At 40.4% G+C, this 16,567-nt stretch overlaps 1 protein-coding gene across 1 annotated transcript in view; it reads left to right on the top strand.

Moving 5' to 3' along the window:
- Positions 1-16,567, top strand: part of Cfap54 (cilia and flagella associated protein 54) — a 301,678-nt gene that overhangs the window by 121,601 nt on the left and 163,510 nt on the right. Inside the window, exons 36-39 of the mRNA XM_055627824.1 lie at positions 2,764-2,991; positions 12,622-12,845; positions 12,952-13,087; positions 16,018-16,129. Coding sequence (XP_055483799.1) covers positions 2,764-2,991; positions 12,622-12,845; positions 12,952-13,087; positions 16,018-16,129 — 700 coding nt within the window. The remainder of the gene's footprint in view (positions 1-2,763; positions 2,992-12,621; positions 12,846-12,951; positions 13,088-16,017; positions 16,130-16,567) is intronic.

Raw genomic sequence — 16,567 nt, 5'->3', positions numbered from 1 at the left:
CTCTGTTCCCCATTTTTTAATTGGATTACTTGGTTTGCTGCTTTTCAGCTTCTTTAGTTCTTTGTATATACTCGATATTAGTCCTCTGTCAGATAAAGGGTTAGTGAAGATTCTTTCCCAATCTGTAGGCAGGCGTTTTGTTTTGATGACAGTGTCCTTTGCTTTACAGAAGCTTTTCAGTTTCATGAGGTCCCATTTATTGATTGTTGCTCTTAGAGCCTGTGCTGTTGGTGTTCTGTTCAGGAAGTTGTCTCCTGTGCCAATGAGTTCTAGGCTGTTCCCCACTTTTTCTTCTAACAGATTTAGAGTATCTGGTTTTATGTTGAGGTCTTTGATCCACTTGGACTTTAGTTTTGTGCAGGGTGATAAATATAGATCTATTTTCATTTTTCTGCATGTGGACATCCAGCTGGACCAGCACTATTTGTTGAAGATGCTGTCTTTTTTCCATTGAATGGTTTTGGCTTCTTTGTCAAAAATCGAGTATTCATAGGTGTGTGGGTTTATTTCTGGATCTTCTATGCGGTTCCATTGATCCTCCTTTCTGTTTTTATGCCAATACCATGCAGTTTTTATTACTATTGCTCTGTAGTACAACTTGAGATCGGGGATAGAGATACCTCCAGATGATCTGTTGTTGTACAGGATTGTTTTGGAGATTCTGGGTTTTTTGTTTCTCCATATGAAGCTGAGAATCCTTTTTTCAAGGTCTGTAAAGAATTGAGTTGGTATTTTGATGGGAATTGCATTGAATCTGTAGATTGCTTTTGGCAGGATGGCCATTTTCACAATCTTAATCCTACCAATCCATGAGCACGGGAGATCTTTCCATCTTCTGAGATCTTCTTCAATTTCTTTCTTCAGAGACTTGAAGTTTTTCTCAAACAGGTCTTTCTCTTGCTTGGTTAGTGTCACCCCAAGGTACTTTATGTTATTAGTGGCTATTGTGAAGGGTGTTGTTTTTCTAATTTCTTTCTCGGCCCTTTTGTCTTTGGTATACAGGAGGGCTTCTGATTTTTTTGAGTTGATTTTGTATCCTGCCACTTTGCTGAAGGTGTTTATCAGCTGGAGGAGTTCTCTGGTTGAATTCTTGGGGTCGCTCATATATACTATCATATCATCTGCGAATAGTGACACTTTGACCTCTTCCTTTCCGATTTGTATCCCCTTGATCTCCTTTAGTTGTCTTATTGCTCTGGCTAGGACTTCAAGTACTATGTTGAAGAGGTATGGAGAGAGTGGGCAGACTTGTCTTGTCCCTGATTTCAGTGGGATTGATTTAAGTTTCACGCCATTGAGTTTGATGTTGGCTATAGGCTTGCTGTATATTGCCTTTACTATGTTTAGATATGTGCCTTGTATTCCTGATCTCTCCAAGACTTTAAACATGAATGGGTGTTGGACTTTGTCAAATGCTTTTTCAACATCTAAGGAGATGATCATGTGGTTTTTCTCCTTCAGTTTGTTTATGTGGTGGATTACATTGATGGATTTCCGTATGTTGAACCACCCTTGCATGCGCATGCTAGAAATTTAAACACAGCTCCTCATGTATACACAGGAAACATTCTTACCTACTGACCCATCTCTGCAGCCATCTTTTATGCTTTTAAAACCCTAAGTAGCAGACAGCTAAACTCAGGATGGGAATTATTAGCCAGAAATAAATTAGTTTCTTTTTAGTCACAGCAAGGAAGCTTAAAATGTATTAAACGGCAAGAGGACCACTATGCTTTAAAGACAAAAGAAAGGACACTTGGGTTTCCTCTTTGGAATGGACAGGGTGATTTCACAAAATGTCAAGTAAACCCCAACCACTCCCTTGACCATGGATGCCCAGTTTTATGGCCCTTCTTAGTAGCTTCAGAACACTGAGGAGTCAAGCCTCCCACCCCCATCACAAAGGCACTAAACCTGCCTTCTCCCTGCTGTTTCACCCTTTATCCTTCATGTTTCTTGTTCTGAGTCTTTTGTGCTCTCCTCCTCCCCAGCTTCACACGACCTGTGTACTTCAAGGTCCCTGTAACTCTTTCCACCTCAGGAAGGATTCTTCCCTGATCCTAAGCTAACATGACCTCTCATTCTCTCTCTCTCTCTCTCTCTCTCTCTCTGTGTGTGTGTGTATGTGCACATGAGACATGAATGCAGGTGCCAGAGAGGCCAAAGGCACTGGATTCTCCACAGCTAGAGTTGCCACCTGATGTTGGTGCTAGGAATCCAATTCAGGTCCTCTGGAAGAGCATTCTGTGCTCTTAACAACTGAGTCATCTCTTCAGCTCCTGCTTTATTTAAAATAAAATATATTTCCCCCTGATAACCCATTTTTGTATACCTTTCTACTGTTGGTCTTCTTGTGTAAATTTAAGCAGCAGGAAGTTAGCCCAGTTGCCCTTGCTCACTGCTGTATTCCCAGCACCTATGCAAATGGGATTTTTAGATTCTGGATATGAATATGCAAATCTTACTTTTTCACTTAGTAGGTTGAGGACTATGGGCAAATTAGCCTAGGCTTTGTTTCCTCATTGCTAGTGTGCTAGAGTTATGTATGCTTCTCAGGATTGGTGAACCCAAACCAGCTATGTAAATATCATGTATGTAAACTATGTAAATATCATACCACACTCTTAAGTATGTGAGTGGCACATAACAAATGGTTTTAGTTAGTTTTTTATCATTGACATATATGTTTGCAGAAAAAAGTCAAGTTTTCCAGACATCTGTAAATTTGGAGCCTTGTGGTACTGAATGTGATATTTGTCTTAGGTTCTTGCTTACCGTGGTGGCTATTGGACTCTACTGCAGAACTGTTGCAGGCTCTTCTGGAACTTTTACCAGGAACTGCAAGTACTACTAAAGCAGGCTATGGATACTTACAGAACTTTCCCTATTAGCCAGGATGGTTTTCTCTGTATCTGTGTGTTACCCTTCTACGTGGGCACAGAACTCCTTATCGACATGTTAATAAAGCTGCAGAGCACCAATTCTATCAAGGTAAGGGCATTTTGGTAATTAAAAATATCATTTATTATGAAGCTTGGGATAAATAGAAATTGATATTTTTCTTGTGTTCCCATTTGGTTTGCCTTTTTTTTTTTTTCATTTGCTTCTCATTATAATTTTGTTCACAGTACATAATTTGCATTAATGTTAATTAAAAACATCTTAGCCTGAAAGTCCAGTTTGTTTGAAAGAAAGTGAAAGAAACCCTTACTGAGTTCCATCTCCTATATGAATTGTCCTTAGTGCATTTAATCTACAAGGAAGCTGAGCTAGTTAAGTTACCTCTATTCCTGTAGTTTGTCTAGTCCTATTCAATTGCTCCAGGTGCTAAGACTTGTAGCTGTTAAAATATATCACCCCATGACCTAGGTTATAGAAGTAAAATAGAAACAATGTAATATGCAATAACATAGACAATTTGAAAATTAGCAAATGTATAAACACATTGAACACAGCATTATAACATTTCCGAAGGAAATATATCATAATATATATCATAATATAAGATATTTCATAATAATATCATGAAAGACAATATCATAAATAAAATTAAGCTATCTATACTGAGTGTTACAGTGGGATATGATCATTTAAGGATGTATGCTATAATCCATGGAGTAATGACAGCAATAAAAAGAGATAGCTAAAAAGCTAATAAAATAAGACTAAATAATATTCAAATAACTTAAAAGAAGGAAAGGAATAGTAGGGGGACAAAACATACAAAGAACAAATTGAAAACTAATATCAAGTATTGTGGTGGTTTGAATGAAAATGGGCCCCATGGGTTCACAGGGCAGTGGTAGTATTTGAAAGGATCAGGAGGCAGCCTTGTTGGAAGAAGTGTGTCAGTTAGAGTGGGCTTTGAAGGTTTCCAAAAGCTCATTCCAAACCCAGAGCTTCACTTTTCTGCTGCCTGTGGGTCCAGATGTAGAGCTCTCTGCTCCTTTTCCAGCAGTATGTCTGCCTGTGGCTGCCATGCTTCATGTCTTGCTGGTAATGGACAAAACCTCTGAAGCTGTAAGCAAGCACCAGTTAAGTGCTTTCTTTTAGAAGAGTTGCTGTGGTCATGGTGTCTTTCCACAGCAATAAAACATTGACTAAGAGAAGCATTAAAATTAACTCAGTCATATCTGTAACTATATTAAATGTAACTTGGGTAAATACCCTAATTAAAATCCACAGATTGTTTGACTAGGTAAAAAAAAGACATATATACTTCATAAGAGAAACATTCTGAACATTGAGAAACCTAACACACAGAGGTGAGGCAGCATGCCCAGGGTCTGCACCAGGCAGAGTCCTACAGCTAAAAGGAGAGGGGGAGACATGCCCCATCCTTAACCCAGAAGCAGTATCCAATTGATAACCACTTCCACATAAAAATTCAGTTTCATCCAAGGGAATCTTACTGGGGAGAGAAACAGAAACAGAACAAACAATGTCAAACAAAAAATGTTAACAGAAAACAAACTCACCAGCATCTTTAAAGTTCCTTGTCTCACAATGTCATGTCAGGGATTTTTCATTTTGTTTTTATTTTACCTTATTATTTAAATTTTAATACATACATATATATACATGATTTGTATATGCATAAATAATACATATATTTCTATTTTTTACATTACTTTATATTATATTACTGTAGCTTGCAGTTTAGTGTTTTTATGGGGTTCCTGAGTGTACAACCTAATGGGTCTCTTTTTTTTTGTGTCTTTTCTTGGACTCTTTTCTTTCTGTTTGTTTGTTCCCAATTCCAATGTGTTAGTTTTTGTTTCATGTTATTATATTTTATTTTCTTATTATCCTTTAGAAACCTGTTTGTTTTTTAGTGAGAGACAGAAAGAAGGTGGATCTGAATGGGAAGGGAAGTGAAGAGGAACTGGGAGGAGTAGAGGGAGAGGGAAATGTAGTCAAGATACACTAAGTAAGAAAAAAATATTTTCAACTAAAGGGAAAAAAAGAAATTATATAATAAAGATTCAGGTGCTTTGTAACATTAATAATTATGGGAAGAAAATATAAATGTGGGAAGAAATATATCATCAAAAATAATAAACATGAAAAGGCGGAATAAGCCACATTGGAAACATATAGCATTGAAATGGGAAAGGAAGTGAAAGTAAAACCACGTGAGTTTACAATATTTTAAGGTTTAGTAAATCTTTAATCTGTAGGATTACATCCAACTCAAATGGTTCTAAACAGCAAGTAAAACAATCAGGAGAATTAAGAGATAACTTAGGGCTGGAAAGATGGCTCAGAGGGCAAAGTGCTGTCACACAAGTGTGAAGATTGGAGATCGGACCTCCAGGACCCATGCCAAGCAGGCGTGGTGGACTTCCTGGAATCTTATTGTATAAAAAGTGCAAAAGGGATAGCTCCAATTCAATATGTAATGTAGAGAGAGATTGAGAAAACTCAGTTGCAACCTCTGCATATACAAGCATACACACGCATATGTACCACACACACACGCCCCCTCATATACGTGAACACACACATATATGTATACACCATTCTTTCAGAAGAAAAAAAAAAGAAGACTGTCTGGAAAAACTATTTTCTAACTGTAGATGTGATAAAGAATCAGTATCAAAGTGTGTTTGAAATTCAGCTAAATAGCAAAACAAGAAATCTAAATAAGCTGATTGAAAATAAGCAATGGATCTAAATAAACATTTTTCAAGATAAGACATTCTCATGCTGGCGAAATGGCTCAGCACCTAAAGGTTTTGCCACATATAAGCCTAGTGACCTGAGTTTAATCCCTAGAATTTATGCAAAGGTGGAAGGAGAGAACTGACTCCACAGAATTGTCCTCTGACCCCCCTAGGCATACCATGGCACACATGCCTACTTTCCATACATTATGTACACACAGACACATTCATTAATAAATACATATATAAACGAATAGAAAAAGACATACAAATATTCCAAAGGTAATTTTAAAATGCTCGGGATCTGATTTTATGTTGAGGTCTTTGGTCCACTTGAACTTTAGTTTTGTGCAGGGTAATAGATATGGGTCTATTTGTATTTTTCTACATGTAGACATCCAGTTAGACCAGTACTGTTTGCTATTTTTTCCATTGTGTGGTTTTTGGCATCTTTGTCAAAAATCAGATATCCGTAGGTGTGTGGGTTTATTTCTGGGTCTTCAGTTCGATTCCATTAATCCAGCATTGTTTCTACACCATTGTTTCTACTATGGAGTTTTTATTACTGTTGCTCTATAGTACAGCTTGAGATTCAGGGATGGAGATCCAGAAGATATTTTATTGTAGAGGATTGTTTTAGCTATCCTGGGTTTTTTGTTTTTCCAAATGAAGTTGAGAATTTTTCTCTCAAGATCTATAGAACCAGACATACTAAAATATGTTGGAAGAAAAAATGGGGAAGAGCCTTGAACTCATTGGCACAAGAGACAACTTCCTGAACAGAACACCAACAACTCAGGCTCTAAGATCAATAATCAATAAATGGGACCTCATGAAACTGAAAAGCCTCTGTAAAGCAAAGGACACTGTCAACAGACCAAAACAACAGCCTACAGACTGAGAAAAGATCTTCACCAACCCTACATCCAATAGAGTGCTAATCTCCAGAATATATAAGGAACTCAAGAAATCAAATAATCCAATTAAAAAATGGGGCACAGAGCTAAACAGAGAATTCTCAACAAAGGAATATCAAATGGCCAAGAAGCACTTAAAGAAATGCTCAACATCCTTAGTCATCAGGGAATGCAAATCAAAACAACTATGAGATTCTGTCTTATGCTAGTTAAAATGACTAAGCTCAGAAACTCAAGTGACAACACATGCTGGAGAGGATGTGGAGAAAGGGGAACCCTCCTCCATTTTTGTTGGCAGTGCAAACTTGTACAACAACTTTGGAAATCAGTCTGGCACTTTCTCAAAAAATGGGAATAGTGCTACCTCAAGACCCATCTATACCACTCCTGGGCATACACCCAAAAGATGCCCCACCATTCAACAAGGACATTTGCTCAAGTATGTTCATAACAGCTTTATTTGTAATAGCCAGAATCTGGAAACAACCTAGATGTTCTTCAACAGTGCAATCGATACAGAAATTGTGGCACATTTACACAATGGAATACTACTCAGCTATTAAAAACAAGGAAAATCACAAAATTTACAGGCAAATTAATGGCACTAGAAAAAAATCATTCTGAGTGAGGTAACCCAGAACAGAAAGACATGCATGGTATACACTCACTTATAAGTGGATATTAGCCCTATAATATTGGATAGCCATACTAAAATCTACAGACCTAAAGAAGCTAAACAGTAAGAAAGACCTGAGGGAGGATGCATAAATCTCATTCAGAACGGCTAACAGGATAGACACCAGAAGCAGTGGAAGACAGGAAACAAGATGAGGACTACTATAAAGTGTCCTCTGAAAGGCTCTATCTAATGGGATTGAGGCAGATGCTGAGACTCATAGCCAAACTGTGGGCAGAGTGCAGTCTTATGGAAAAACGGGGAACATATAGAAGAACATGGAGGAGACAGGAGCCTCACAAGGAGACCAACAAAGCTAAGTCTGAGCCCAGGGGGTCCTGCAGACACTGATGCATCAACCAAGGACCATGCATGGAGAGGACCTAGATGCCTTGCTCAGATGTAGCTGATGGGCAGCTCAGTCTTCATGTGGGTTTCCAAGTAAGGGGAGCAGATGCTGCCTCTGTCATGAACTTAGTTGCTTGCTCTTTGATCACTTGCCATTGGCAATGCAGCCTTGCCAGGCCACAGAGGAAGAGGATCCAGGCAGTCCTGATGAGACTTGATAAACTATGGGCAGGCGGCAGAGGAGGAGAACTCCCCCTCTCAGTGGACTAGAGAAAGAGGATAGGAGGGAAGTAGGAGGGAGGGTGGGACTGGGAGGAGTTGAGGGAGGGGACTTCAATTGGGATATATAATGAATAAATTGTAAAAAAAAAATTAAGTATTTTAAAAAATAAAATTCTCAGCATCATTGATCAGCAGGGAGAGTCAAGTCAGTATTACACCAAGCTGCCACCTCTCCCAGTTGGGTTGATGGTTATTTAAGAATTACAGAAGACAATGGGTGGTGATAATGGCATGGAGGAAATGGAGGGGGCTGCTTGCTGTTGGTACAACTGGAAATTGGTGAAGTTATTGTAAAAACGGAACAGAGGTTCCTCAACTATTAACTCCAGCATGGTCTGGAAGTCCTGCCGGAGAGATTATAGCCAATGAAATATGTCTTATAAGTGGGTTACCTACACACCCGTATTTATTGCAACACTGTTCACAACAGCCAAGAAGGAAAGCAGTGAAAGTCGCTGATTATCTGTCAACTGGAGTAGAATATCCACGTTGAAAACTCTAATCAACTAAAGATGAAGCTAAGGTGGACCCAAGGAAAGGAAGAGAGATCTTTCCTCTTCATAATCAGGAAGTCTGGCTATCAGTTATTCTCAGCTTGATCTGTTGATCCATGGAAATCCAAAGGCATTTTAAAAAATGTTGATGGTTCTAAACTTTATAAGCGAAAGCAAACCAAAGAGATCTTTTTGTCTCTAGCCTCCACCACCCTAGCAGGTCTTTAAAACAAACTGATTGTTCAGTACTCACCACCCAACTGAAGGCTTGGTAAAGCTATGGAATTGGCAGGAAGAAGGCAGTGTATCAATGGTACAAATGGAGAATCTAAGGAAGAGCACGTACAAATGTTAAAAAATGACAAGGGATGCAGTGAAATTGAAAGGACCCCAACAGCAAGCATCTAAAATGTCTTTAAACTCCATTTTTGTTTTTTTCAATAAAGGGGGCCAGGGGTTATCCTGCCTCTATTAACTGTGGGGAAAACTTTTTAACTGCAAGCGTTCAGGTAAATGAAGAAAGGTTGGAATGGCAGTATCAAGATCTGTCAGTTCTTAGTGGATGAGTCAAGTGGAGTAAGAGTGGTCTGGAGTGCACACCAGTCAGAAAAAATCCCAAACTAATCAGATGAAGCATTCAGGCCTCACAGTTGACACAAATGTAGCTGACAGGAACATTTCCGAGAAAGCCTTAGGAATGCAATCAACAGAATCAAGCCCTTGGGAGCTCTCTGGGAAACAACATGGTTTCTTCAACAACAAAATGAAATTTTGAAAAGGAAGATGAAATCATAACGAAATGGCAGTGCTTGGGCCTTGTGTAAATCTCATTGCAAGAAATGGGAACATTTTCAGTGTGGTTATTGAAGAACTATTTTAAGGAATTTTGCTCTCTCTCTCTCTCTTCCCCTCTGTGTGTGTGTGTGTGTGTGTGTGTGTGTGTGTGTGTATGTGTGTGTGATATGTATCCATGTACGTGTGTTTGCAGGTGTGTGACTGCATGTGAGGTCAGAGGACACACTCCCTCACATGCTAATCCTTGCTTTCTGCCTTGTTTGAGCCAAGACCTCGTTGCTGTTTTGCTGCGGGGCTGCGTACGTCAGGTTAGCTGGTCCTCACACTTCTGTGTCCACCCCTATCTTTACCCCGGAGCCACAGGTGCTGCAGGTGTTTATATGGGTTCTGAAGATTTGGACTTATGTCCCCCCTCTTGGGGAATGTGCACTTTTGCCCACTGCACCATTTTCTCAGCCATTATTTTTATCTTTCTTAAAAGTAGGATAATAATATTATGATTTTTTTAAATGAATCCTTCACTCTTTAGAGATCATGTTGAAATATTTATAGATCAGTTAGTCTAATTTCTGGGATATAATTAAAAATAATAAAGTAAGTGAGTGTACCCTAAAACTTGAAAGCTACTGGAGCTCATAGAAGGTGTATAGAGTCTTATTATTATTTCCTCCGCTGTTTTGAGCACTTTAAGTTGTCTTTAGCAAAGCATCTTAAAGAATTGCATATGACGCATACTAAATCCTTAAAACTTTAGGAATAGTGCTTCCTCAAGATCCAGCTATACCACTCTTAGGCATATATCCAAAATATGCTCAAGTACACAACAAGGACATTTGTTCAACCATGTTCGTAGCAGGTTTATTTGTAATAGCTAGAACCTGGAAACAACCCAGATGTCCCTCAATGGAGGAATGGATACAGAAATTGTGGTACTTTTACACAATGGAATACTACTCAGCAATTAAAAACAAGGAACTCTTGAAATAATCAGGCAAATGGTGGGATCTAGAAAAGATCATCCTGAGTGAGCTATCCCAGAAGCAGAAAGACACACATGGTATATACTCACTTATAAGTGGATACTAGACCTATAAGATAGGATAAACATACTAAAATCTGTACACCTAAAGAAGCTAAGCAAGAAAGAGGACTCTGGGTAAGTAAGATGTTCCATCCGTACTCAGAAAGGCAAATGGATGGACATCAGAAGAGGGAGAAAACAGGGAACAGGACAGGGCCTCTAAAAGACTCTACTCAGCAGAGTATCAAAGCAGATGCTGAGACTCTTAACCAAACTTCGGGCAGAGTACAGGAAATCTTATGAAAGAAGGGGGAGATAGTAGGACAGGAAATCCACAAGGAGAGCAACAGAACCAAAATATCTGGGTACAGGGTCTTTTCTGAGACTGATAGTCCAACCAAGGACCATTCATGGAGATAACATAGAACCCCTGCACAGATCTAGCCCATGGCAGTTCAGTGTCCAAGTGGGTACCCTAGTAAGGGGAACAGGGACTGTCTCTGACATGAACTCAGTGGTGGGTTCTTTGACTGCCCTCCCCCACCCCCAGGGGAGAGCAGCCTTACCAGGCCACAGAGGAGGACAATGCAGCCACTCCTGATGAGACCTGATATTCTAGGGTCAGATGGAAGGGGGAGGAGGACCCTTCCTATCAGTGGACTTGGAGAGGAGAATGGGAGGAGATGAGGGAGGGAGGACAGGAGACTGAGAGGGAATGAAGGAGGGGGCTACACCTGGGATACAAAGTGAATAAACTGTAATTAATATAAAAATATAAATTTATTGTAAAAAAAACTTTAGACCGTGACCACACTAAAACCCCTACTCTTCAAATGCTATTTCAGCCCTGATGTGTCAGCTCTATTTGCTTCTTTGGTTATGTATAATGCCGCCCACCCCTTGCCTGTCAGGTTGGAGTCAATAAGGAGATGGATGCTGAATAAGATACTCTGAGATAGAATCCCAGACTTGTTAGTGCACTCTGTATTGGAACATATGGTCTCCTCTGAGGACTTCCTTATCCTTCATCCTAGAAATAAATCTGGCACACGACATAGTATGTAAGCACAGCAATCCAGAAAGTGCTGAGTGGGACAACAAGAGGAAGACAACTGCCGAGGCCTTCACTTGGAGATCTGAGAGAAAGGAGATGGGGCTAGCCCCTTACACACATACGTGACTCAGTGGATTGGGAACTGGGCTCATAACTCAGGTCACAGTTTCCTTTGAGCACGTTCCATGTGCTGGCACTGTATAAGGAGTAAACCTCACATGGACAATACCGGTTCCAGCAGCTCTTCATTCTCTGATCCTCCACAGCCAAACGACTAGCCAAAGTCATGATCTTCTAGCTTGAAGCAGTGGATCTTGCTCAGCCTCCACCTTTGCTAATGCCTTCCCTCTCTTAGTAAGCCATCAAGACAGAAGGGGCTGACCCACATTGGCTGTTTTGAGCTGTAGCCTGGTCCTTAGACCTGATATACTTCACTTTACTGCAGAAATTTTCAGAGGAAGACACAAATGCATCGGGTCTCATGGGAAATGAATGCAGTTATAGTTAAAATAGTAACTTTTTAATTTGAACCTCAATTGAGAAAATGCCTTTATAAGACCAAGCTATAGGCAAGCCTATAGGTCATTTTCTTAATTATTGATTGACAGGGGAGGGACAAGTCCATTGTGGGTGGTGTCATCCCTGATCTGGTGGTCCTGGGTTCTATGAGAAAGCAGGCTGGGTAAGCCATGGAGAGAAAGCCAGTGAGCAGCACCCCTTCATGGCCTCTTGCTTTTAGGTTCCTGCCCTTCTTGAGTTCCTGTCCTGACTTCCTTCAAGGATGAACAGTGATGTGGAAATATAAGCCAAATAAATCCTTTCTACTCCAAGTTGCTTTTGGGGTTTCATCATAATAACTAAGACACGTCCATAAAATTAACTTTTATATTTAGCAATTGGGTATAACATTCCACATGCCAGGTAATGTACCCAACATACCAGAAAAGACTATCATTTGTACAAACTACACGTTTTTCATAAAAGTTCTATCACGTTGGTTTAATGTCCTCCCTTAAATCAACAATGAATAAATACAAAGACGAGACCTCTGCCTCTGCGCCTGGTAAATATTAACTGTCATTAAGTCAGTTAAAATCTGAAAAGTTGAGACCAAGAAAAACTAAAAACTCAGTCGCACCACCACGTGCCACACCATCAGCAGCCACACACGCCTGGCGGCTGCGTTAAGTTACAGAGAACACAGATCCAACACATTTCCTGAAGGTTTCATTACATGGCACCGTCCCCGCCCCCTCTTCATTCAGTTCCTTCCCAGGTTGCACTATCACATTTATTTACCAGAAAAACAAACAAACAAACAACAATTTACCTTCAACTGGGAACCTTATTTCCTTGTGCTTCTCACAGTCAATCGAAGAGAGAGGTGAGTTCAGTGTTCCCAGCTGTTACGGGAACATCAAACACGAAAATGGAGGTTCCAGCCTGACCTTCGAGCATCCTTTGGATGATGTCAATGTGGTCGACTTGAAATGGATCCATGACTTTGTGTTAAAGTCTCTGGAGGTTTTATACCAAGTGGAGAAGTGGGAAACACTGGTGTCTCTTGCCATTCAGTTCAACATCATTTCACAGTATGTCCGACCGCAAAGGCAGCTAAAAGTGACAGACTTCTTTGGGGAGGGGGGCTGGTCTTTTAGCGTTAGCTAACTTTTCAATGTATTCTTTACTGGGGCCCAGTGAGAGGTACACAGAGCAAGTGACCCCGCTGCTGGTGTACGCACAGCGTCAGCTGCTCGTGAGGATACGAAAGTTCTGTGGCCCGGATGTCTCCCAGCAGGCTTGTGCCAGATACGAGACTGATAATGGACAGAAGGTAAGTTGACTTGTTTTCCAAGCAGCCATGGCTTCCACTTTACACACAGATGAAAGGGAAGGACTTAGGTGCCAGATAAGTGATGTTTTCACTTGGGTACCCTCCATCCAGATCCACAAATGTTATTGATGGCTTGCTTGTTCTTGGGCAGAGCTTTCCAGATAAAGCAAAGCCAGAAGTTAAGAATCTTACATTCAGGTCATGGCTGACAAACTTCTTAAAAGCAATGGGAATGGAATCTAGACCCCACAATAGTTTTCAGGGGCCTGCTTTATGTTTGAATTTATTTTAAAATAGGGAAAAGAGTAGCTTTTAGGACAAAGCAATATGTTTTAATTTTTACTATGAATATTTTTGTACTGAGCCCAACCCAGTCATGAGATTTTTATTTGTTTAATTTATTTTATCTTACGTGTTTTGGTGTTTTGCCTGCATGTATGTCTGCATGGAGGTGTTGAATCCCCTGCAAATGGAGCTACAGACAGCTGTGAGCTGTCATGTGGGTGCTGGGAATTGAACCCAGGTCCTCTGGAAGAGCAGCCAGTGCTCTTAACCACTGAGCCATCTCTCTAGCCCAAGATATACTTTTTAGCACATATATTTTAAGTGGTGTACTATGCCCATGAAGGTGAAAATGGTCAGGGCTCACAGAAACCATGGTACTCTCGACGGAGATGGAAGAAGAGAGATTTGTCAACTTTCGAGTTGACTAACTGAACAAATGTGAATTTGTGCCTCATCTGAATCTGCTTTCTCAAAGGCTCTGGCCTGTGTCCGGCTCCTGCTCACACCAGTGTGTGGGATTCCAGTGAGAGCTCTATTGTCTTTTGTTCTCTCAGAAGCTCTTCGGTGCCAAGTGCCTCCCCTCCTGCTCATTCTTTTCAGTGGTTAGAAATCAGTTTAAGTGCCTGCTTTGCAGAGACAGGCTGATTGTAGGTGCAGCAGCTGTTTGGTAAGTGGGACTGTGGAGATCAATGGCATGTTAAGGACACGTGTGAGTAGGCCAGGCCCTCCAAGGACAGTCACTCTAGCTTAAAGTTAGCTGACTAGGGACTGTAGTTAGTTTCTGAAGAAGCCTGTCACGGCATTAGCTAGGTCAGTGCTTGATTTATGAAGGATCAGAGCGAAGCTTGGGTATGCTACAAAATGGACACCTTCCTGCCCTTCCTCCTTAAAAGGTTAGCCCTAAGCAGCGGATCCACACCCTGCCTAATCCTGCTGTCTTCTCTCCGATGTTTAAAGCACTTCTCACACTTAATAATCACAAACAAACCTGATCTTCAAAAACCTTGTCGGGTGATGAAGCCCTGTCCGAACCGCTCAGCACAGACACCACAGTGGCACCTGGGACCCCTTCCCTGTTTTCAAACCCCACTTCTGATCGGTTTCCAAATCCCGAGTCCTCAAAATGGAACCAGACTCTGACCCATTCTCAGCACTGACCATTCCTCTCATCCAACTATTGGTATATTTGCTTGACTTAGTGACTTTGAAATTACCCTGTACCCTCTCTAGCCTGTAGTCTACTCCACATTCAGTGGACAAAATAGCCCTTTGAAAATCCAAGTCGGGCTATAGATTACAATACTACAAGAGCCTCCCATTAGATGTAGAATGAAGTAAGCTTCTTCTTCATGGCCTTACTATACCTTATGCTACATAAGGTCTTTAATTTTTATTTGAATATTCTTGAGACAGGGTCTATACAGTTGTGGCTGACCTGAGACTCATTACGCAGACTAGGCTGGCCTTGAACTTAAAGTAGTCCTCCAGTGTCTACCTCTTGAGTGTTGGGATTACACAGCACCTGTGGGCTAGGTGTCCTGTAGCCCTCTGTAGCTGCAGGTTTCAGCTACATCATTCCTTAAGACATTCTCACATCTGGGTCATTCCATCTTCTATTGCTTTTGCTTGGAATGTGCTTTCCTCCACATGCCCACACTGCTTTCCCCCCACCTTTCATACTCTTGGCTAAACTTTTCCTTCACTCTCTCATATTTAAAACCATGTGTCTGTTTGCACCATTCCTCCATAGCACCTAAAAGTCTTTAAAGTGCTACTTTAAGCCTTTCAGTATTTTGTTTGGTCTTATAACACACTGGAACACCCTCCTGGAGAATAGAAATGTTCCCTTGTTTTGCTCTCTTCTGCTACATTGTCCTTTCAGTGTGTAACAGTGCTTTCAATAAACACTGGCTTTCAATAAATAATTATTTAAAGAACCTGGAGAAAGGATAGACCAGGTGTGCTTTGTTAAACTGTGGGAAGGCGTTTGCATCTTATCAGGCTCTGTTGCCCATAAGGGGTAATGAAGCCACATCTTCACCAGACTGGACCTTGAGGCAGCTGTATCTTGAGTGATTGGTTGGGATTAGCCAAGGGACGGGAGGAGAGACATGGAGAGAACAGGGTCTTGAGCTCTTTAGCAGAATTTCCTTTTATCTAAACACTTTTCTGTTTTCACATATTGTACAATTTGAGGATTCAAACATCTGTTCAAGAAATTGTCAAAATACTGTAGAAGCAATTAGTTTTGAAAAACTTCATCAGGGAGGTTAAAATTGCATTAATTGTGAGTAGGATGGAACCAAATCTGCCTTTGGAAGAGAAGCCTGTATTTGAAATGTGATTCAACTCACATAATGTAATATATATTTAGATGAGTGAATTTATAGACTGTCAGAAAACTGTATTCTAATTGTTGCACATCATCTCCCCAAAGCTCTCCCAGCTGTGCTGGGTACAAGAGAAATGTGGACAATTATGTAGCTGTATTTTCCCCAAAGTCCTCATGACTGAGTGCTGTTCCACCAGCTTTTATTTGTAATACTGTTTCACATCTATCTTGACAGAAACTGAGAAAAACATTTCAAGTGACTCATACTTTAAACTACTCATGCCTAAGTAATGTCTATTCTCATCTTTTTAAGATAACCTGCCGAAACTTCATTGGGAAGCAGCTCACAATTGACCCTTCTTCACCCAAGACACTGGATGATCTAGAAAACAGTACTGATGTGCTGAAGACACTCATCTTTTCTGGTCAGACCCAGTTTTAACTCAGTTTTCTTTGTTTGGCATCATGTTCTGTAAGTCAACACTTCCATGATTGCGAGTAAAATCTATTTCTCAGGTTTACTTGAAAATAAACCGTTTGATAGTTATCATTTTGTATTGCTGTAAATGTCCTACCATGATGATTAAATACTTTTATAAGCTTAAAATTATGTTCATAAGCTGAAGGAAAAAGGAGAATGAATGAGAAAAGTCTACTTTGTGCATATTTTTCTACTTTTATCTTTTTTGGAACTCATTTTTTCTTAAGAGAGAGAGAGAGAGAGAGAGAGAGAGTGTGTGTGTGTGTGTGTGTGTGTGTTTATCTGCCAATTTTATTCCAACAGGAGCTTCCTTCTTCAGTGTACAGGGTTCTACTGATTATGCCATGGTAAGTCATTGGGATTACAGTCTTATAATCAGGGA

This window comes from Psammomys obesus, unplaced genomic scaffold (assembly GCF_907164565.1).
Source record: "Psammomys obesus unplaced genomic scaffold, mPsaObe1.curated_primary_1811, whole genome shotgun sequence".
Taxonomy (NCBI): domain Eukaryota; kingdom Metazoa; phylum Chordata; class Mammalia; order Rodentia; family Muridae; genus Psammomys; species Psammomys obesus.
The sequence above is the reverse complement of the archived record's forward strand: the minus strand, read 5'-3'. Positions and strand labels throughout refer to the sequence as shown.